Consider the following 23,850-nt stretch of genomic DNA (forward strand, 5'->3'; position numbering starts at 1 on the left):
AGAGGACTAAATATGAGATGATCTTTTGGGGTTCCTGATTCAAGAAAGAGTCTGCGAGACATTCTGAAGGACACAGCAGATAGTGAATGAACTGCCTTCGAAATTTCCTGCTGCATAGAAATGTCTGATGGATGTTTATGGGCCTGTAGGCCGAAGATGGATGCCCCAACAGTACAAAAGAACTTTGGGTGACTGTCCAGGCAGCGAGATGTCTCTGTCATTTCTAGAGTTTGGAAGTTGCTTATTTCTTGTTTACTTAGGTAATATTATATCCTTCTGGAGTCTTTGATGGAGTTGAAGAATAGATAGATAGTTATAGTTTTCTTTAGTTTTGATAAAAGATAAAGTAGATATAAATATTATAACTAATTCTTACTTGATAACTGTTTTGTTATATGTAATTTTACTATGTTAAAGTTAAAGCCTTTTTTTTTTAAACAGAAAAAGGGGAAATGATGGAGGATTCCCATTGGCTAATAAAGAAACTGCCTGGCCCATTTGGTTGGCCAGCCCTTAGGTGGGTGGAGTAGACAGAACAGGAAGAAGGAAGTGAGGTAGATGGCTCAGTCAGATGCTACGCCTCTCCTAAGTTAGACAGACCGCCGTGCCTCTCCTCAGAGAGAAGCCAGACGCGATGAAGCTCCAGCCCAAGATGGATGTAAGCTAGAAACTTCCCGGTAAGACACCACTTCGTGGTGCTACACAGATTATTAGATATGGGTTAATCAAGATGTGAGTAAGAGGCAGAAAATAATGGGCCAGGCAGTGTTTTAAAAGAATACAGTTTCCGTGTAATTATTTTGGATAAAGCTAGCCGGGTGGCGGGACACAGCCCCGCCGTTCCTTCTACATAGAAAAATTAAATTTTTCTAAAATCATAGTGAATCTGTTATTAAATTTGCATCTTTTACATTCTCTACATATAAAGATAAGCATATCTCAGCAAAAGTCTTAGTTTCTTAATCTATACAATAGCTAGTCTCACTGGCATCCTCCCTAACCTTTCCTTTTCTTTTCCTTTGAATCTCCTCGCTAAGCTACCTTGTGTCTGTGTAGAACATCATAACCTATAACCTCTACATCTTTTCAAGGCTCTCCAGGTTCTTTTGTGACTCTTCCTCTTCACCGTCATGTACATACAATGTATGAACAACAATGTTGACGTTTATCTCAAAGGGGCCCTCACATCTGTTCCCTACTTTCAAATCCCACAGCCACAGGTAGAAGTTCCTTTCTACCTCTCTACTCTCTACTCATAGCCTTCCTGCTGCAGTCTTCAGTCCATATCAAAGCATGACCTTCCTGATAGGTAAACCTGACCATGTTAATCCTTCACTCAAAAGGAAACTATGAGCACAGCCAACTACTTCAGCTCAGCCTGTCTCAGTTCAAGTCACACTTCAGCATTCATCTCTGGTCACACTGAACAGGCCACTCTAGCCAAACCTGTAGGGAATTCACAGAGTCATATCTGCCCAGCCCATTCTCCATGTTTTTCAACCACTCCCTCCATGCGCGCATCCCTAGAAATCAACTCATTCTTTCTCTATTTTACTCAAGAAACCTGCACTACTTTGACTTTTAAGCTTTTAATGCTTACCACATCGTATGCTTATAAAGATTCAAAGCTTATTCTTGTTCTTAAAAGATGCCTTTCTGTTTTCAAAGCTACTCACAGTCCTGCAGGGCCAGGGAATCTTGCCTTTTCCTATCCTCAGCTTCTGCCATTCATTCCTGCTGCTCTACCAATTTTGTTCATCTGGAACAAACTCTGCTTTTTCCTTCAACATCATGTTAATACTGATACTGCACCCACATGATTCATTTTCTTTATGCCTTGGTAAAAGTCAGCAATATTTTTAAATATAAACAATTAAATTTAAACATATATACATATACAAATATATGTATATATATATATATATATATAATTTAAAGATGCAGATAAATCAGAAACGTGTGCTTTATAGAAAGTCTGAGCCACCCATTCATATTTGGCTCAGATACCTATTTCCAGGCACAAATATCATTCTCCACTATTTCACATATATCAACAGCCACTATGATCACAGCATAGCATAACTCCCTAAATTTCCCTACCTATTGTTGATAGACAGTCAACATAAAGAGACCCGGGGGTGCACTATGGTGAAGTTAAAATACCTACATATAACAGGTAAAGAATTTAATGAAAAAGATATTTTTTTATTGTTGTATTAGAATAAAAAGCTATCAACATGGTGATGGTGGGAGTCTGGAAACTGAGCTTTCTGAATGATAAATATAAACATAGAATTGAAACGAAAATGTTCTATACCTCCAGTGTAACAGTATCTTCTTTGAGTTAAGCCTACACGGTGCTAATAACTATCAGAAAATACGCTTGCAGAGCCTGCCCTGCCTGGAGTTTTTACAAAATGTCTGGTTCTTGACAATGATGTGACTGTATTTAGTGATAATATTAGTATGCTTTACAAAACTTGAATTTTTGTGCAGAGAATAATTGTAGTTATTCAATACTTAGGAAAAAGGATTTCAAAAGGAGAGTTGTCTGAGACACCACGTGCACAAAATTAGAAATCAAAGTAACTGAAGGGAAAAGCTGATCTGAGATTCTTTCTAAACTTCCAGGTGTTTCTTTCTAGAGAGTGGCTGGGATCTACTTCCTGTACAGATAGTGCTTGAGAACTCTCAGCATTATGCTGTCTGCCAGCAAACACGGTACACTCATCAGGATGCTTATTTTAAACTTCAAGCAAATTAGACTAAAATTTAGGGTCTTTATTTTTTGTTTTGTTTGGAAATACATAGGAGAGTTTATCCAAGTCAATAAAATGAGAACACATTTAGTTGAATAAAGTAAGAAAAAATGTAATAGGTGTTTGGACAAAAGCTCCAAAGGCTCATGAATTAAAGGCATGATCCCCAGTTGGCAGTGGTTAAAGATGATTAGGTTACAAGAGTATTAACTTCATCAGTGGGGGAACCCATGTGTGAGTTCATAGTTGAACAAGCCATGGTAGGTGACCTAGGGCACACTTGTGGAGATGAGTCCCTGGCTCCTCCTCTGCTCGCTCTGGCTGCCATGACATGAACAGTCTTTCATTTGGCTGTGCTCTTCCACCATGATGTTGGTGCTTTGCCTCAAGCATAAAGCAGCAGACTAGCCAGAGCATAGACTAGACCTGTGAGAGCAGTTGTGACACTATCTTACCTTTCTTAGACTATATATCTCACGTCCTCTGTCACAGTGATGGACAGACAGGAATGGGCACAGTTGGTATGGGAGAAGCTTCTACATGCAGCCTCACACTGCTGCATGTCCGTGCTTTGCCCTCTCACTTTTTCAGAAAGTATCATGGCTCTCTCAGCTTGAAGGGGACTTAAACAATTTACAATAAATCTTAAGGAAATAATTGTGGAGATATGTGACATGGCATGGTTGGTTCAATCTGTATTTATTTGTACTTAGCCACTAATATTATTCTTAGTAATGATTTACATTATGGTAAAATACCAAGTTCATTGAATTGGAAATCACTGTTTTCTGTAGAGCAACCAAAACAGTATTTTGTCCTCCTGCAGCAATGTACAGAGCTTGTTTTATGGTATGATTTCTTGTCTCCAGTAATCAGTGAAACAATGTAATGTATACTGTGGTCAGCATCGCTACTTTCTGATGCTGAGAACTGGGATGCTTTTTGCCTAGATACTGGCATCTTTACTATCATTTTCATTTTATGGTTACTCACATAAAAATTACTTTTTTATTACGTGTTTTTGTGTGTATGTGTGTGTTCACACAAGTTCTGTAGCAGACCTGTGGAGCTTGGAGAACAGCTTGCTGGAGTCAATTCACATTTTTCTTTTTTGAGGGGTGAGGTGGGGTGAGGGAAGGCTTTATTTCATCTTACACTTTACAGGCCATCGAGGGAAACCAGAGCAAGAGATCAAGGCAGGAATCTGTAAGCAAGAACTGAATCCACGTTCTGGAACTGGATCCACCTGGCTTGCTCAGGTGCCTTCTCATATAGCCCAGGTCCTCCTGCCTTGGGATAGCAATGTCTAGAGTAGGACCAGTCCTCCTCCATTAATTAATGACCAAGAAAGCAACCCACAGACACACAGACATGGCGACTGGTAAATCTAATGGAGGAAATTTCACAACTAAAATTCCCTCTTACCAAATATGTCTAAGTTCACATCAAGTTGACAAAAATAAATCAGCAATCCATTCTCTGAACGTTAATTCACACTATAAACAATATCCTTCAAAAATGGTTACTAACCATTTGTTATTACAAAAGTCACTTTCAACATATTGATCCTAGGAATCCAACTCAAGTCATCACTGTCTTCACTGTGCGCTATACCTGCTGGGCCTTCTCATCAGTCCTAAAATAATTTCTCTAACTGGTTCAAAATGAACTTAAGCTTCTTTATTAATGCTCATTGTGAAAATAAGTATTTGATCATTATGTATTTAAATTATACTATAGTAAATTTCAATACCTGTTTAATATTTTATAGCTGTATTGTAATTTATATTTTGTTATATTCTCTCTCTCTCCCTCCTATACTCCCTCTTTCCTCCTCTCTCCCCCTCTCTCTTAGACAAGATCTCTAGCACAAGCTAGCCTCTAGGTTCCAATGTAGTTAAGAACGGCCTTGAAATTCTTATTTTCCTGCCACCACACCAAGAGTACTAGGATTACAGGCACTTGTACCTGAGCTGGACCGTGAGCAGAGTAATACATGTGAACATAGGACAGGTGGTGCATACCATTTTAAAGCACATGAAACAGAAGCTTGCAAAAAAGTATACAGACAGAACCAATCTAGTGAGAGGTGCTAACAGCTCAGAAAGAAAATAACACATTGCTTGGTGGTGCTCCCTGTTATCCATTCAGCCACATTTCCATGCTATGTAAACCTCCCTAAAATTTAAAGTATTTGCAAGGTCTTTCCTGTGACTTTCCTTGTTTGTAAATATTATCCAGTAGTCCAATACTGACACACTTGTCACTATCAAACATATTCTTTACAAGTGATTATTTTGTAAGACAAAACTACCTTTTCAAGGTTTAAATATTAACATTTACTGGACATTTGTATTACTTTGTCATTAATAAACCCTGTGAATTAATTCAAAGTCTAAAGTAAGGGCTCTTTGGGGGTTTGGGTTGTTTTTCATTTATTTTTCTTTAAAAAAGTTTGTCTTCAAATGTCATACCTAGTCTTTGTCATAACTTCAACTATAGCACTTTAATTTTCTCATGTAATGTTAAATATGTTTCTTTTAGAAAAGCCATGGATCTTATGATCAACAAAACCAGGCAGAATATAGTCTTACCCTCGTATGAGTTCGAATGTGCATCTTCAGTCCGTCATTTTTACTGAATCCTTTTTCACAGTACGGGCACTGATAGGGACGCTCACCTGCAAATAAAGGAAGCCCCCACGTCAGTCAGTGATAAGTAAAGAAGCAGAGCACCCTCAGTGCCGCTGCTCTTCACAGGGTCACTACAGGCACAGCTGGGCCGCAGAAGCACCACAGTACAGGAAGCATACACCGGGGCATTTCCTCCAGCCCAACTCGGCTAACACTCAGAAACAAACAAGGTTTGCTGCATGACCTTCTAATATATGAATCAAATTAAACACACTAATTTCAAAATCTTGTAAAAACGATTCTATATCAGTCTGTTCTGTGACCATGCTCCTCACTATGGAGGTCTTAAACATTTTTTAAAGTAACTTTGCTTATAAACATTTCATATAAATAAATATGGCTCACATCTATGCATTTCAGAATAATCCCATATAGCTGGTGCCTGTTAAACAGAATCATTGGTATTTAAATTACACAACAATTGATCTACACTTTTCTATATAACTAAGTAGCTCTAAATTAAGGCTGTAATTTAGAAAATTGGAAAGATGTTTTTCAAGGCAAGTAAGACCACACAACCCCCACCCAAAGAAAGCTAAACTTCTATTTTAAAATGACAGAATGCAATAAAATCCAACATATAAAAAGAATTCAAGGCTGTTCTCATCAAAGCACAATTATTTACATAATAAGTTGGGTCCAAATCATCAGTTTTCTTTATCCTTTCATTGAACAATAGACAAATAGGACAAGATGCTAGAAATTTCCTATATTCCAAGATCAGTAAATTGAAGTGAAAAAGAAAATGTCCTCAGCAAGTAAAAAAATCTATCTTTCTTTGCTTCGGGGCCAGACCTGTAATGTCCTCTGCTCTTTTGTATTCAACCTGAGGATCTAGCCCATGAATTACTCCAATTACCCCGCCAGAGCAGCAATGAGCTCTTCCTTGTTCAACCTCACCACTTTCCCAGAAGAGGCCTTACTTGACCTCCCCCTTACCCCTCACCTTCCCCACATCTTCATAGCCTCATGAGATGAGATTCAAGACTGACCTAACTTATCCCCAGTCTGCCGCATAGAGCTACCATGTGGTGGCAGCTCCAGCAGAGTGGTATTTTTCAGCTTCTCCCATTTTAAGGGGATCATCTTGGCCATTGTTTTACATCACAGCCTTCGATGTTATGTTAAAAAAAAAAGTATAGAACAACTGTAACTTTAATTCCGGTGGTTCAAATGGCACCATAAAATGGTTGCAATCTCCACAAGGGAAAGAATAGAAACAGCAGCATCAGCCAACATATGAACAGGGGGTCTTTAATAAACTACCCAGATCTACTAGCTACCGAAAGAGAATTAAACTTCTAGCACTAGGCAGTACACCTGGAATACTTGAAGTAATAACTATGACTCTAGGACATGTGGCTTTTCATGACAAAATAAAGGTTATAATTTCTAATATTAACAACAAGATGATAATCATATGCTTATCTTATTTCCCATCTCTACTGAGCCTCAATCTCCATACACCCATCTGTCGACCATTTGTATACCTAATAAACAACTCAAATTCTGCACGTACACTCTAAATTTATGATCTTATCTTCTGTTCCTATGTGCTCCAAATACACTGTCCTGATCAGCTGTGTAGATTTATTCAGATATCAAACAACAAAATCCCCATACATCTGTAATGTACAACAAATCCTAAATAAGATGCTATTCACTCTTGTTAAAAGGCCAGTTCCTATAGCCATACTGATGAATTTCTTGCATATCACCATAGAACCTCCACCTGACGATAGATGAAGAAAATGACAGAGCCCCACATTGGAGCACCGGACTGAGCTCCCAAGGTCCTGATGAGGAGCAGAAGGAGGGAGAACAAGAGAAAGAAAGTCAGGACCGTGAGGGAACCTCCAGCTGGCGACAGATGGGGAAGGTGACTGAGCCCCACATTGGAGCACTGGACTGAGCTCCCAAGGTCCTGATGAGGAGCAGAAGGAGCGAGAACATGAGGGAGAAAGTCAGGAACGTGAGGGGTGCGTTCACTCATGGAGACGGTGGGACAGAACTAAAGGGAGATCACCAACTCCAGTTGGAATGGGACTGATGGATCATACGACCAAACCCGTCTCTCTGAATGTGGCCAACAGCGGGGGCTGACTGAGAAGCAAAGGACATTGGCGCTGGGCTCTGATTCTTCTGCATGGACGGGCTCTGTGGGAGCCTTCTCAGCTTGGTCGATCACCTTCCTGGACCTGGGGGGAGTTGGGAGGACCTTGGACTTAGCATAGAGTGGGGAACCCTGATGGCTCCTTGGCCTTGAGAGGGAGGGAGGGGAGGGATGGGTGGAGGGAAGGGGAGGGAAGGGGGAGAAGGAGGGGCGGGAAGGGGGAGGAGGAGCGGAGGGAGGGGGAGGAGGAGGGAAGGAGACGGAAATTTTTAAATATAAAAAAAAATAAACCATGAGAATGAAAAAAAATCAAAGTATGTGTAGCTATGTGAAGTCATAGTTGTGTTCATTTAATTTATTTTAATAACTATTTATTATTATTTATTATATGTTTTATAATAACATGAATGACTTAAACACACAATAAAATTTATTGAAAAAGAGAAACTTGAGAACTGTCCAGATACCACCTTTTAACTCTACTCTATCTGGATCCAGTCTCCGGTGATAAAGACACCCTGGGATGTTCCTCAGGATTATTGGAACATGAAGACAGCAACAGTAGTGCACCTACTATGGCCTGCAGGAGGACCTAGGGGACAGCAGGGGCTGCCACTTATCAAGTTAGTAAACATATAACACAACCCTTGACAGAAGTATAAAGACTGGAAAAAAAACAGACACACTCATGCTAATGGTCATATTCCCGCAACATAAAAATTCAAATGACTTCATCCCCTTAATCATAAAAACTTACAAGTAATGGTGCTTTTAGTTTTTTTTTTATTGAGACAATATCACTCTATATACTATAGAGGTTCTGGCCCTTACAATATAGACCACACTTGCCACATAGGCAATCCTTCTGTTTCTGCCTTGTACTAAGATTATAGGCATTGCCATACCCACCTGATATTTAGAACATTCAAAGTACATTTATTCCATTTATTTTACTTAACTTATATAACAAGTAATGCTGAGTTCTTTTTTTCCTTTTTAACTATTATTAATAATTGAATTCATCAGCCAATCAAATCTAGATGACAGATAAAGAGTGATAAAAACAAAAAGTTTGAGGGCAGGACAGATGCCTTAGAGGTTAGAGCATTTGTAACTCTTGTAGAAGACTTGGTACGATACACAGCATCCACATGGTGGTTCACAATCATCTGAAACTCCACTTACAAGGTGTCTGAGTTTCACTTATGAACTCCACAGCTACCAACCATGCACATGTTATATGTACATGCATGAAGGCAACACACTCATACACATAATTTTTTAAACAATTAAAACTTTTAACATGACACGCAGACAGATACTTAATTTTTCTTGCCAACCACTGTGTACCGATTTCTCCTGAGTTGGAACATTATCTCCTAGAAGAAGGAGGGAGGCTTCTAAGATTGAGAAAGTAAAGAAACCTTACAAGGCCCAGGAAGTCCCTGGGAATTACATGACTCTCAAAGCCCCTTCCCATGGTTATATAAGAAGTAACAATTTCCGAGAGAGACTCCTATCAGTCAAGCTGTCTGCAGAGGATGCAGTGAGCTCTCTGGGATGTAACTTTTATAAATTTTGAACTGTGCTCTAGGGTGGGGCTTTAGATGCAGTTGTCTTTGAATTACTCTGGCAACTTCCTACCCACACTTCTAAAAGTCCAATACCCTAACAGATTTGTTAACCACTCATTCGTTCATTAGGTGGAACTGTTTCTTTGGGTTGATGTCAGTGCTCTATTTGGGGTAGAGAGACATTTATTCACATCTCTCCAGAAGAATGAACACAATTCGTGGTAAACTTTGTTCATAATATTCAGAAACTGGAAACCTAGGTGTGCCTCAACCAAAGGATAGGTAAAGAAAATGTGGTACAGTTACATAATGAAGTATTACTCAGCTGTTAAAAATGATGACATTATGAAATTTGCAGGCAAATGGATGGAACTAGAAAAACTCATCTTGAGTGAGGTAACCAAGACCCAGAAAGACAAACATGGTAACAACTCACGTGTAAGTAGATTTTTAGCTGTAAATTGAAAGATAATCATGCTACAGTCCACAGACCCAGAAAGGCTAAGTAACAAGGAAGGGTTTTAAGAGGGGATGAAAGGATCTCTATGGAGAGGGAAAATCGAATAGATTTCTCAGGTGGGCTCTTAGGGCAGGTGGGGTTGGGAATAGGAGGGATCAGATGTGGGGGAGAAAATAATGAGAGAAATGACTGAATTGAGGGGCATTTAGGTGATGAAGAGGAAACCTAGTACAATGAAACAGCATGGATTCTATGAGCAAACCTAGCAAAGTCTCCCAGTAATGGGGGACACAGAGCCTGAACTAGCCATCTTCTGTAACCAGACAAGGCCTCAAGTGGAGGGATTGGGACTCCAACCCAACTTCAATATCTTTGATATACAGTTTGTCCTGCCTATAAAGCGTTCTAGAACCAGAGCCTAGCAGAATTGTCATAAGAGATCAGAGACACTTCATCCAGCAACTGTTGCTAATAGATGTGAAGTCCCACAGTCAAGCATCAGGCAGAGCTCAGATAATCATGTGGAGGAAGGGAAGAAGGCTCCTTGAAGTGTTAGGGTCTGTGGATCACCCCACAAAACAAATACTACAACTCACATATGCAGTCAGCAAGAGCATTGTTTATTCCTGAATGCTGGGCTCAGCCAGGCACACAACAAAATGTGGGTGACCCCGATGGAGCTCTGAGGCTCCTTTTACAGGCAACATAGGAGTGGGAGGGGTGGGATTAGGTGTTCCTAAACACAACTAGCTGAGGCTGTAGTGCCAACTCATACAGGAAATGAAACTGAAACTAAACTGAAACAGGCATAGTAGAGGCTGGGGCCAAGAGAAGCCTCCCTGTGGTGCTGCTGTGGCCTCTCAGGAGGAACCAGGAGGTTCAAAGACACCATGAGAACACAGCCCATGGAATAACTGGCTAGGACTCATTGGGCCTCACAGAGGTAAAGGTGTCTGAAATAGGTCCTTTGCATATGTTATGGCTGAGCAGCTTGAGGTCCTTGTGGGATTCCTAACAGAGGGAGCAAGGGCTATGCCTCTTTTCCCCACTTGGGACCCTCTTCTTCCTACTGGGTTGCCTTTTCCAGCCTTGATGAGATGGCATGTGCCAGGTATTATAGTTCGGTTGATCTCCCTGGAAGGATGGCTCTTTTCTGAGAGGAGGCAGAGGAAAGGTGGATCTGGATGAGAGGGGAGATGGGGAGGAGAGGCTGGGGAGATGCACCAAAAAGCCCAGTTCCACATTCTTGGCAGTTGTGGCAGCTCCTTCCCTGAAGTTGCCAGTAGCTCAAGTCCCAGTCCACAGTGTTTATATTTTGACTATACTTGGGACAAACCCAACTTCATAATCTTCCTGCTTTAGTTAGGGAACATGACTGCTCCAGCCTCTATCTCTTCTGTGACTGGAGAACTCACCCAGAAGATGCTTTCCTCAAATAAACCTATTCTTTTACTTTTTCAGTTTGGCTTGACCTGGCTTACTGTGTTGGTGGAAAAACCTGTTATTGGGCTCTAGAAAACCTATTAATGAGCACTAAAATCTGAAACAAATCTGAACCCTCTGAAAGTAGAGGGCCCTTGCAGGTGAGTCCTTGGGCAGCTCTCTTGCTCTACACAGTATGGCTAGCATACCTTTTTGATAGATGAAGTCTTCCTTATGAGTATGAGTACAACCCCCAAAGGGCAGATGGACAAGAAAAGATATTTTAATTCCCAATAGTAGGACATCTGGGGCAGTATTTTAAATGGGCTGTGGTGACTTCAGAATGAGTAATTAAGAGATTATTGTGTATGGAGAATTACAACAAGAAAAGGGCATACAGATTACATTCTCTGTATCAGCTTCTGAGAACAGTAAAAATGCAAAGGGGGGAGGATGAAACAGATATGTTGGCTCTCCTTTATTACAGCTGGCAGGATATAAGGGATGTGCCCAAAACCATTGCTTGGATCCTCAAACTAGACAGTGAAGAGCAAAAGATGGTGGTAAAAGTCCTGGAAGACAGTCCATAGATCCATAACCCAGTAATGGAGAAGAAAGGAAATCTATGCTTCAACGTGTAGACAGGGACTTTAAAAAGGCTCAACACAGGAAACTATGATAACTGAGAAATAGCAACTGACCTGCTTGAATTGAGGAAGACTTTAATTAAATGAGAAATAAAAGCCATTTACAGACACATTTGTAGTGCTGTGAAGCAGAGGTGGATGCCCTGCTTCCAAGTCCAAGGGTGCCCTGGAAATGGAGATGTAACATAATTACCCATTTCTCCTTGAAACAAAGGTTGTGTAACCTGGGGCAATATGAAGGGAAACAGAATTTGAACCATTAAGTGCGCTTCTTTATCTCCTGCTGAAGGCTGCATGCATACCAGGGGCTGGAAAACAACAGAAGGCTGGGCATTACTGAGGTAAAGGAGAATGAGAAGAAGTGATTGATAAGCATCTCACTAGGCCAGATAGAGCTGTTTGCAAATAAGTTTAAAGAGGTTGAGGGCTAAAGAGATGGCTTAGAAATTAAGAACATTTGCTGTCCTTGCAGAGGACCCAGGTACAGTTCTCTATACCTACATGGTGACTTATAGTTATCTTTATTTCCATTTCTAGGAGATTCTACATTTTCTAACCACTATGGGCATCAAAAACACACCCAGTATATATGAAAGTAGACTGCCCATATACTTAAAATAAAAAATCATCATTTTTAAGAGGTTGATTCAACAGGGACCTCAGGACAATTTCAGATCTTTAGTATCTTTGCTGATACCAATGATGGCACATGGTTTTATGATGCATAAGAGGCTCTGGAGACCTAGGTGTTTTAGACCAGCATGAATATAAAATGTTAATCCAATGAACAGATCTGCTGTAGGAACTCTTTCAGCCAGTAGCCTTTAAGTTACCCACCCACTTGGGCATGGCCTCTTATACTATAAATGCTGACATAAAGTGTGCGCCCACTCTCTTCTGGCTGCTGGATTTGGTTTCTGTTCTCTATTCGAGGAGAGGACTTTGATCTGTGAGTCTACTCATAAATAAATAACCTTTTATTACACTCAATTCTGAGCTAGTGTAGTATGGAGCGAGGGGCCCCTTGTTTTGTCCCAGTTGCCCTGCTAGCTTACACCAGAAATAATCACACAGAAATTGTATTAATTAAATCACTGCCTGGCCCATTAGTTCTAGCCTCTTATTGGCTAACTCTCACATCTTGATTCAACCCATTTCTAATAAACTGTAAGTCACCACGAGGTTGTGGCTTACCAGAAAAGATTCAGCATGTCTGACCTGGCAGTTCCATGACTGCTCTCCGTCTGCCCTTCTTGCCAGCATTCAGTTCTGTCTACTCCTTCTACCTAAGTGCTGCCCTATCAAAAGGCCAAAGCAATTTCTTTATTCAAACAATGAAAGCAACACATAGACAGAAGATCCTCCTACACCAAGCTAGTGTGGGATTTTTGTTGTTGTTGTTCATCTTCACAGATCTCTTCAGGCCACTTAAAGACTGATGTTGTAATATGTATATCAATTCAGTGTTCCTGGGTAGTGGGAAATAGAAAAAAATCCAAATGCTATGCTAGTCAACTTTTGGAAGGCTTTGTAGCTGAGTTCACAGAGGACAGAAATGACAAAATGGTACAGGCAAAAAAAAAGTTAAACTTGTCCTGGGGGTGGGCAATTATGCTCCCCCTCCTAGTGTATGTCCTGAGTTTTTTCTTTATTCTAATCAAGTATATTAAGGATGGAGATGTGGACCCTTTGAAGAGCCAGCTGCGATCAATGGAAGAACAGAGGCCATGTATAGTAGTACAGAACTTGTCAGAACCAGGAATCTGGCTCAAGTAGCCAGATGTCATGCTACAGTATGTCCTTTCTCCTCCTTGGGCCAGAGTAGGACAAGCCCCCTAAGTGAACTCTGACAGGATGACCAGGGAAGAACAGATGCACAGTGGCCCCACTGCAACAGCAGTAGCAGCAGCTCAGATGAGGATGTCTGGTAACTCTTGAAAAATGACTGTGGATTACAGAGGGTGGATGGAGTAATGCCTGTTACCCATGCCACTGGATACAAAACTGCTCTTTTGAGGAAATAATTGATAAAAGTAATGAGACCTTTCTGTGATTATCGTCCTTGCCCGTGCTTCTTCTTTCCCTATTTTTCTATCCACCCTTAATGTACACTAACAGGCTTTGATAAACTTTTGGAAAACTAGAGTATATGGTTGACAAATCAATCAGGTTGTCCCCAATAATCTGCTATGTTCATGACTCTCTGAAGTCATTCCTGCCTATCATAGCCTCCACGATAAACAGCACCTGCTGTCCACACAGTATGAAATTGAAGACACCTGACAATCAACATGTTAATAATGATTAGTCTTTGCCTTGTTTGTATATTAAAGACAAATGACTACTCTTATGTTTTATTCAAATTATAGATCAAACTTTATTATGGAGAATATGACTGAAAGGCACGTTTTTGTGTGTATATCAAAATATCATGCTTTGAACAAGCACTAGCCTTCAGTTTTGGTTAACTGTTAACAATATGAACCTTTCTTCCTTATTTGAACATGCTTAAGTTATACTCTATGAAATATAAAATGAATCAATTTTAAAGCATTGTTATTATCTATTATCTCAGAAAAATTTAGATATTCATTTTGGTTAGAATAACCACAATATCCACATGAAAAGAATTTAATCTTAAAGTTAGCAAAAAACAAAATAACAAAACAAAACAAAAAACCCACCTCATCAAGTGCAGTTAGAAACAATAGCTGGAATTTAGAGCTCTATTCTCAGGTACTGATCTGTGAGCTGGGAGATGGCTCAGCGAGTGAAATACCTCATGTGCAAGCATGAAGACATGAGCCGGGATCCACTGAAGCAAAATCCCACATGAAGACATGAGATGAGAATCCCACAGCAGCTTGGGAAGCAGAGATAGGACACCCAGATCTGTGAACTCCAGGTTCAGTGAGACTCCCTCAAAAAATAGGATGCAGAGTGATAGAGGAAGACACGCAACGTAAATCACTAGTCTCTACAAGCAAGCACACGCACATACACACACAGAATGCTGTATATATATACAGCATATATATATATATACAGCGTATATATATATACATATATATAAAACCAATATTCACTTACAATAATACTATGATCTAATTATTCAAATATCTAGTTTATGAATGAGAGAAATAGGGCAGAGAAAGGATTAGTGATTTTCCAAGACAATACAGCTGTCCAATGGTAGAATCCCAACCGCAACCCACTCTTAATTCCTTTGCTAGATGACACAGATAGTGTTCTGTGCTAAGTGGTCCAAACTCTGAAACTACAGCAAAAGCTGTTCTGACAATAGATAACAGACCCTTCAGGTTGGCATATTTAAGCATTCAATTGTTCATCAAAATTTATCTGAAAAAAATAAGGGACAGATTAGGAAGGTATATTTACAACAAGTCCAAAGTTAAAGGGAATATGGATATATACTAAACTGAGTTCTGAAAGACACACCCACTGAAAGATTCAGCTATGAATGGACTTTATAAGCATAATAACATAAATCATATTCAATTGGACACATGTAACAAAGCATTTTCCATTTAACTAATACAAATGATTGTGCATCTTTAAATGATGTTCTCACACTGAATGAAATGAAAAGCTACTGTGTTTTCCTTGGACACATCAAGGAATAAACAGAAACATGATGGTAATTACAAAAGGTTAATTTTAAATGTGTCACAAAGTGGTTACACCATGAAACTAATTTATTAATTTTCAATAGATTTATATCTTTTTAACAACATGTTCAAGTTTATGCCTTGGACTTTAGGAAACAAACTACAAAGAGATAAAAATATGCCAAGACAAATCTAATCAAAAAAATGCTTAAAAAAATCTGCAGGCAAGGAAGCAGGCAGGTGATGATCTTCAGCTATAGGCAATGGAGAAAGGGAAGTCAGTAAATGAATGGAGTCTCTCCAATCTAAACACATCTTTTTGATAATTCTTTACCTTTCAATTAGAAGAATTTGAGCTCCTGGCTTTGAAGTAAGGGTCTCCAAATTCTCACTGCAGGCACAACTGAGAGGAAATCAACCTATGAGCCTATAAATGTGTCTGGTGAAGCTTGGAAAGAGACTTTCAAGGGCATCTGGTAGAATGAAAGGAAGCCATACGGAGCCCCTTGATCTGATACAGGCAGACCCTATCAAGTCACCTTGAACCTACCACAGCATAAACGCCTGTTGATGACAAATGCCGGCTGTTAAAAGCAGTAAGATTATTTACTTTTTTTTTGCAGTGGCATTGTTCTATGTAAAATAATCTTAATAAAAGACCTTAGGACTCAATCATACCCAAGTATCAAAGCATTAATGACCTAATAAAGCATTAGACTCATAAAAAAATAAAACTGTGGAAGGAAGGAAAGTAGCATGCATCTTAATGATAAAAGGTTCCTATAGCGAGGAAATCACTGAATACCCACCATATACTGTGCCACTTTCTCAAAAGATCCAACACTTTCCCAAAGATTTATGTTTAAATAACATAAAATTGGTTAAGTAAAATATTTCAAGTTATTTCAATCTTTATATATATATATATATATATATATATATATATATATATATATATATATTTGGGTTTTTCGAGACAGGGTTTCCCTGTAGTTTCTAGAGCCTGTCCTGGAACTAGCTCTTGTAGACCAGGCTGGCCTTGAACTCAGAGATCCGCCTGCCTCTGGCTCCCGAGTGCTGGGATTAAAGGCGTGCGCTGCCACCGCCTGGCTCAATCTTTATATTCTTAAACTGCCCATGTATTTAACTCAAGAAGTCAATCTAACCTTTCTATTAGGAGACTGAGAATAAAATTTTGTTCATGCTACTATATGTATTAAGTGATGATCTCAATTAACCACAAATGTAATGTAAACAATGATTATGACAATAAATTTTATTATTATATTTTACCACAACTTTTGTAAGTACAATTACTGTGCTTTCTAGTGATTTTAATAAACAAAGGAAAGCTTAATGTACAGTGGATATACACAAGTTTGAAGAGATTTTTGGATAAGTTAAGATTGGATGCTTTCCAGAAGTACATTTTAATGATTTTAAATTCTTTATTTTGTCATTTCATATAGTAAAAATGAAAACATTATGCCAAACTTTATAACCCTCATAAATATTTAAAAAGATAAAAAGTTAACCCACAAAGAAAACCCAACCTAAAACAGTAAAATCAAAGTCATGTATTTTTACGAACTCCAGCGTAAATAAGGTTGAATAATTAAATGAAGCAGTATACAAAGATTCATAAGTTATATATACAGTTTTACTTTCTACTTAAATTTATAAAATAAAGAAATTGAAGATGACAATACTTTCTATGTGAAAAAGCAAACTTTTCAAGGGTATAACATTTTTGGAGGAAAAAAAAATCCTGCTGAGATGGCTCCACCTGGACAAGTTTGGAGTCGGTGTGCTACATACATCACATCTGTCTTCCAGAAGTATCAAAGTACGGGATCATTTTACTTTTGAAGACTAAGGGAATGGTTATAAAACAGCATACTGAATCATTGTTAAAACAAAAAAAAATCTAGTTTTGGAAGTACGACCCAATCACTTTTCCAACACTGCATTCAATCCCTTCCATTTACAGAGCAGCTAATAAATTAGAGGAACAGCTCTGAGAGGAGACATGCAGCACTGAAAAGTGGGGGACTGTGGAGCTCATTCCTAACACCTTCCTGTGAACTGAAAACCTTTCTTCTATCCTTTAGCCTAAGAACCATGACTCCCCATTGACTTCACTGAGGCCCACCTTGTTAATCTTAGAGTGTCCCCATTAATCAAATCTTGCTAGAATAGCACTGGACCTAACAACTCAAAGGACACATCTGAAGGAAAGACAGCAAAGTCCTGGGCCTCACATTTACTCCTCAATGGTTACAAAGACACTGTATTAAAGTGAGTAACAAAATGTTAAAGCCATATAAGACCTTTACTGCTTAAATACCGTGCCACCTGAAGCAAGTCAGATAGAACTTGATCAAAAATAAAGAAATAAAACAAAACCAAAAAGCCCACCTCCCTGCATTTTCTTCCTTAAAAGATGTGTTTTGTTTTAGAGAACCTTCTCAAAGCTGGATCCTTCTTCTGTCAATGAAGCAAGTGATATTCAGTGGAAGAAGAAAGAGCCCTGTGTACTTACTACTGAAAATTCTGGGGCAGTAATAGCAGAGGTGAATCAAAACCCCAATTTACCAACTTACAAAAACAATACGGGTAAAAACGAGGTAGGAAATACAATAAAGAAGAGGAGGAGGAGAAGAACTAATGAGTAAGTTTAACCCTGACCAGGGAAGAAGGAGACATGACCTAACCCCACACAGAGTGTCTGTTCAAGCAAAATGTGAAAGGCCCCTTTCCTGGACTGGACTGAAAGGAGGAGATGGGCTAATGCAGCCCAGAGTGAGTGCTGCAGAAGCCCAGCGACTCCCGAGGAGAGCAGAGAGCTGCACAGCAAGTTTCAAAGTTCTACCTGTGACAATGACAGACAGTGAACAGTAGTGTCCCTAGACACTGGCTTGCCTTGGTTTTTAGAAGTCAGTTATTGGTAAGCAAATCCTTCATCTTTTCACCTGGTCATTTTTCATCTTGAAAAATTTCAAGCAGTTTTCTTTAAAATGGCATTTATGAGCACCACAGCAGTAGTGGAGGGGGAAGCAGCAAAAGCTCAGGTGCCACACACAGATAGTGCCAGAAAGGAAGAATCCAAAGCATATAACTTTTGAGCAGTAAGAAACTCATAATTAATTTCTCCTATAAATCTAGATAAGCTATAAAACCTCCCTGAACTCTGAAGCAGAGTCCAGGAACTACAGAAAAAGAACACGGGATCTCTTCCTGGGAGTAATTATAAGAATGGCAGAGAAACATGAAAGGAATTACATTTACAGCTACAACATACCCCAAAGAAAGACAGGGCTGGGGAGTAGTTCAGTGATGCACACACTTACAACACAGATGAAACTTTCGTACAATCATGGTCATCCAAACCAAAAGCGATGTTTGCAGCTTAAATTAAATGCAGCTATGGTGATGATATTATCTAATGATGCAAAATAGATGGAGCTTTGTGGCAGTGTTGATCAAACATGGTGAGCCTACAACACTGCAAGTTTTCAGGAAGCCAGTATGAAGAAAGAAAATGGAGAAAGGGAGGAAGGGAGGAAGGGAGAGAGGGAGGAAGGAAGGGTAAAAATGCGACTTACAGAAATGGTAGAATATTGCAGATGATCCCCACAACTCTCTGCAACTATTACTAACTTACTTGGTGGTGATTCACAAACCATATTCTAGGCAAATTTGTAACTCCTTTATCCCCCCCAGGCCTGTTATTCCAACCTATAGCAAATCTTGACTTAATAAATGCTATTATGTGGGCCTAAAATTAGGGGTTAGGGATGGGGAGAAGTTTCAGTGGCTAAGAGCACTTATTAAACAATTCTGAGACCCAGCAATCAAATGATGAGCAGGACATGGTGTGAATCCTCTAACTCCAGCTCTCAGGATTCTGAAGCCCTCTTCGGATCCCTGTGAATCCAGACATGAATACTTGCCCACAGATGTGCATACACTCACAGATACATGGAGACACATGCATATGCATACATATGTAAATAAACCTTTAAAAATTAGGGGTTTAAAAAGTTTTTAAAAGAAAATATAAAGATACAATAATTGAAAGTCAAAATAAAGTCAACTTCTGATGGGGACCAAGCAGTAAAGAATCACTTAGGAAAACAAAGTTGAATAAATTCCTTCTCGGCAGATAAAGTCATTTAATGCCTATAAAGATATGAAGGACAATTTAAGTTCCATGTATTCAGTATTTATTGGCCATTATTATCTTATATCACACATGGCTGAATCCAAATCTAATCCAACTATAATACAACAATCCTTTAATTCTAAGCTGTGGGGCCACTAGCAGTGGGACCAGGATTTATCCCTAGTGCTTGAACTGGCTTTTTGGAGCCTATTTTCTTTGGAGGGATACCTTGTTCAGCCTAGATATATGGGAAATGCCTTGGTCCTGCCTGAAAGTGATGTATTTACCAGACTTTGTTAACTCCCCATGGGAAGCCTGACCCTTTCTGAGGAATGGGTGGGGGCTGCGGTGGGTGAAGGGTGGGGAAATGGGAGGAGGGAAGAGAGATAACTGAGACTGGTATGTAAAATGAGAAAAAAGTTTCAATTTATTTTAAAAAGTGAAAAAACAAAAAAAACAAAAAGCAAAAAAAAAAAAAACAAAAAAATAACTTTCCAAAGACAGTGATTTATTACCCCATTCAAATAATAGTGTGCACAGAAGCCAGGGCAGAATGTCCAACACAGCCGCTATCTAGTAACAGGGAAAGTTAACTCTAGGCACATAATTAACCTCTTGGCCTAAATCTTAAAAAAAAACAACAACAACAAGAACAAAGAAACTCCCAGAATTTCTCTTATAATTTATGAACTAATGGAATTCATGTCACAGTCTGTGGATTCCCTTGCTGAGTGAGCCTCAGCTTTCACTGACCCAGAGAAGCCACAGACTCACGGAATGTGCTCCACCATTTCCGCTGACCCGCAGAGTGCCATCTCTCTGGTCCCCTCAGAGAAAACTGGAAGATAAATTACAGGACTGCCCACCAGACACAGACTTAAATGTTCACCTTCACTAACAGTGACAGCAAGGAATTGAATATTACTCTTCAGTCACCCCAGGTCAGCACCCATTTGACAGCAAACCCTCGTCTGTAGCCTAGACATTATCTCTATCTGCAGAGACAGTGTATGGAGAGACAAGCAAGATGACTTAGAAGTAGAGGGCTCAAGAGTGCACCACTACAGTGAGTCTGAGCACTGCAGAAATACAAACCAAAGCACACCACCATCACAGCTTGACCACGCTGAACTATACAATAACCTTCACATGCAGCTACATCTCTTCTTTCAAAAGCACCCCACTACTGGGCCTATTGCCCAGTTTTTCAGTGGAGATAAATTATAGGTGAAGCTGCTTGGTAAAGATCCCACAGACAGACAATAAAATGAATTTGAAGACTCTGACCTGACTCGATGACCCTATACCAAGTATGAACCAGATATTAAATAATAAGCTATCAGAGATGATTTTGAGATGGGAAAGGTTTTCATACATGGAGTGTTTGGCCACAGGTAACAGACTGAAGACCTGCACATTCCAGCTAAGATCACTATTCTCAACCAGTTAATATATTAAGAGGAAAATACCATCAAATAGCATGTATGCAAGTTTAAAAACAACAGTAAAATTCGAGTTCAGGCAAAAAAATAAGAAATAAAAAGGTCAGCAATGTGATATGCTAGAAAGAGTTCCAATCTTTGCTTAGTTCCTAGTGAACCATGTGAAGGCCTGTAACCATATGAATCATTGCTTTTGGCTAAGCCCGCCCTCCAGTAAGAGGCTTCAGGCATTCAAAATTTCACTTTTGAAACCTGCAAAAGCAGATGCTAGGACTTGTCATTTACTGGTTCTAATCACCAAATTACAAAGAATGAATGACTTTAAAGGTAGATGCAAGTTTTAATAAAACTAATGTTTTCCAAATTCATATAAAAAAACAAACCAAACAAACAAAACAGTAAGGCTCTTAGACTTTACCCTGGTTCTGTAGAATCATGGTAGTGGGAATGTGGAAAAGACAGGGGAAAAAGTTAACTTCGTTTGGTTCTTATGCCACCCCAACTGACCCTTACTTATTTATAAAGTCCATTCTTTTTTATGACCCAAAGAAAAACTTGTTTTTATCAATGGGGTCTGGAGCCTCTCTCCATTTCTTCCTTACATATGACAGTTGTTTTTATCAATGGGGTCTGGAGCCTCTCTTCATTTCTTCCTTACATATGACAGTTGTTGTTCTTCAGCACCTCGTAGGTAGTCTGGTGACAGAATCATTTTTTGGATATGAAGGCAGATTCTCCTGTATTGATTTTCTTAGAACCGGGTTTGTTTTTATGTGCCTCATTACTAGTGGATCCTCTGTAGGTCAGTGATAATTAGTTATTGTCTGGAGTTCTGGGAGTCATCTTATCACTGACCTACAGACATGTTAACTTCTTTAATATATGGAAAAAAAGATTAAAATGGCTATTTACTCCATAAAAATCTCACTGCACTACAGTATATTCAAAAGTCCAACTATCAATTATTTCCTAGAAAATTCTCAGTAAACTGCTGTAAAAAGATAACCTAAATAAAATAATAATATAAAAAATAAAATAGTATTCACTAAGTTTTGCCACTGAATATTAATGAGTAAAGCTTCTGTGACTTTGGAAAAAAAAATCCTAATTTTGGTGCCAGGATAACAACAGAATTTTCAAGATAATGCTTATGATAAATCTCAGGTTCAAATGGGCCCCCAAAATGGCAGTGCTATAATGGCACAAATGACAATCTGGACTATTCTGACTAGGTAAACAGAAAGATGGTTCTTCGATAAACAAAACCCTAAGATAATCATTCCTTGGGAACTTGTAAAGCAGGGCTCTATCTGTCAGGAAGAGCCAAGCCTTCTCTTATCTTCCCTACAGCAAAACACGTCCAGCAATGGGGCATCTAGTTCCCCAGCAACACATGTCAAAATCCCCATGCTAGCTCTGAAGCTATTCTGGCTTGCACACTTCCTTTAGCTATTTTCTCTGTCTCCTGCAGGACAGCCATGGCAGTTTTGAATTTCCCCAAATAAACCTTGCTTCCTGCTTCACTGTGCCCTTCTCACAATAATCGACTATCTCATGCAAACCATACCAAGTACCTTACACACGAGACTTCATTTATTCTTCATTAAGAACCTCTGAGGTAAAATAAGGGTTAAAGAGGATAACTACTTTGCTCAAAAGTATAATTTTGAGCAGAATTTGGATTCAATTTAGCTTTTCTTTCAGTTAGGCTGATGCCAACATTAGAACAGAAGAAGGCAGAGTATAGTGGGAAACACACTGCAGCCTGCTTTTACTCAGCAGGGCAGCTGCCACAGCAGAGAGTTTTTTAAAGCCAAATAGAATTCAGAAGACCAAAGCCCCTATTACATGATTTTAAACATCAGTCAAGAATTACTATGATAGCCCTTTGGCAAAGCTCTAGCTTTTGTCACCCACTGGAACATTTTAGAGTAAGGTTCTAAAATACAGTAACACCTATGCCCAAGTTGGAAACATAATATTTTTCTATAAACACAACATGGGCAGCCTAACAACAAACAGATACAGCAGGAATCAGATCTGGTAAACCTCCTTCTAACAAGCTGGTTGCAACAAAGGAACCAGAAGGGACATTTGCACGTTTCAGCAACAGCAACATGTGGAGAATGTATTCCCAAGAAAGGTTAAACAATGAATGGAGGCAATATCAATCTGGTTAGCGAAAAGTTCTCAGTTTGTACAGAATGGCCTGTTGGCTGGGTTCTCATTTGCAGGCCTCTTCTGGTTTCTCTGCATGAGCCCCCCCCCCCCCCCCACACACACATATACACATTTACTTTGCCTTAGATGTTTATTATGAATTGGGATGCCCAACTAAAGTTTTAGTTCTCAAAATACCAAAATATAGCCTGTGCATTCCCAGGGATCCTGAAACCATTCCATACAAGGTCAAAAACACTTTCCATATAATGCTTTTCTATAACCTTCCTTTTAACTATGTTGACATGTACATGAATGGTGCAGTTACAGCGGCGGGAAAACTGCAGGTTTAGTGATATAGGTCAGAGCAATGACCTCAAACTCTATACTACTCACAACATTCATCACAGTCTCATACACTAGAAATGCATGATGTTCCCACTGGAGAATATCAACACAAAGTGATTTATTTTATTAAACCTAACTGTCAATAACATCTTTTTAGCATGGAAACTGAATGGAAAACTCTTGCAATGCATATGACACTGGTCTCGAAGACCCCCGAAAGCTGTGTTTGCTGCTTTTGTCACGAAACATTCTTCTTCTATAATGCAAAAGAACAAGTGACAAAGCCTAGGTATTAGAAAACGGCGTTTGGAGAATAGTTTTAATACACAGTAAAGAAAGGATGTAACCATGACAGTGCAGCAGTAATCCTTACGAAATATCAAAAGTGAACCAGACAAGCAGAGAGCTCTGAACGGGCAGGCGGATGAACTCAGCAAT

General features: G+C 39.3%; 1 protein-coding gene across 1 annotated transcript in view; it reads right to left on the reverse strand.

The window, feature by feature from the left end:
• Positions 1–23,850, reverse strand: part of Prdm5 (PR/SET domain 5) — a 172,068-nt gene that overhangs the window by 42,180 nt on the left and 106,038 nt on the right. The window contains exon 13 of the mRNA XM_038319175.1: positions 5,354–5,439. Coding sequence (XP_038175103.1) covers positions 5,354–5,439 — 86 coding nt within the window. The remainder of the gene's footprint in view (positions 1–5,353; positions 5,440–23,850) is intronic.

This window comes from Arvicola amphibius, chromosome 2, assembly GCF_903992535.2.
Source record: "Arvicola amphibius chromosome 2, mArvAmp1.2, whole genome shotgun sequence".
Classification (NCBI taxonomy): domain Eukaryota; kingdom Metazoa; phylum Chordata; class Mammalia; order Rodentia; family Cricetidae; genus Arvicola; species Arvicola amphibius.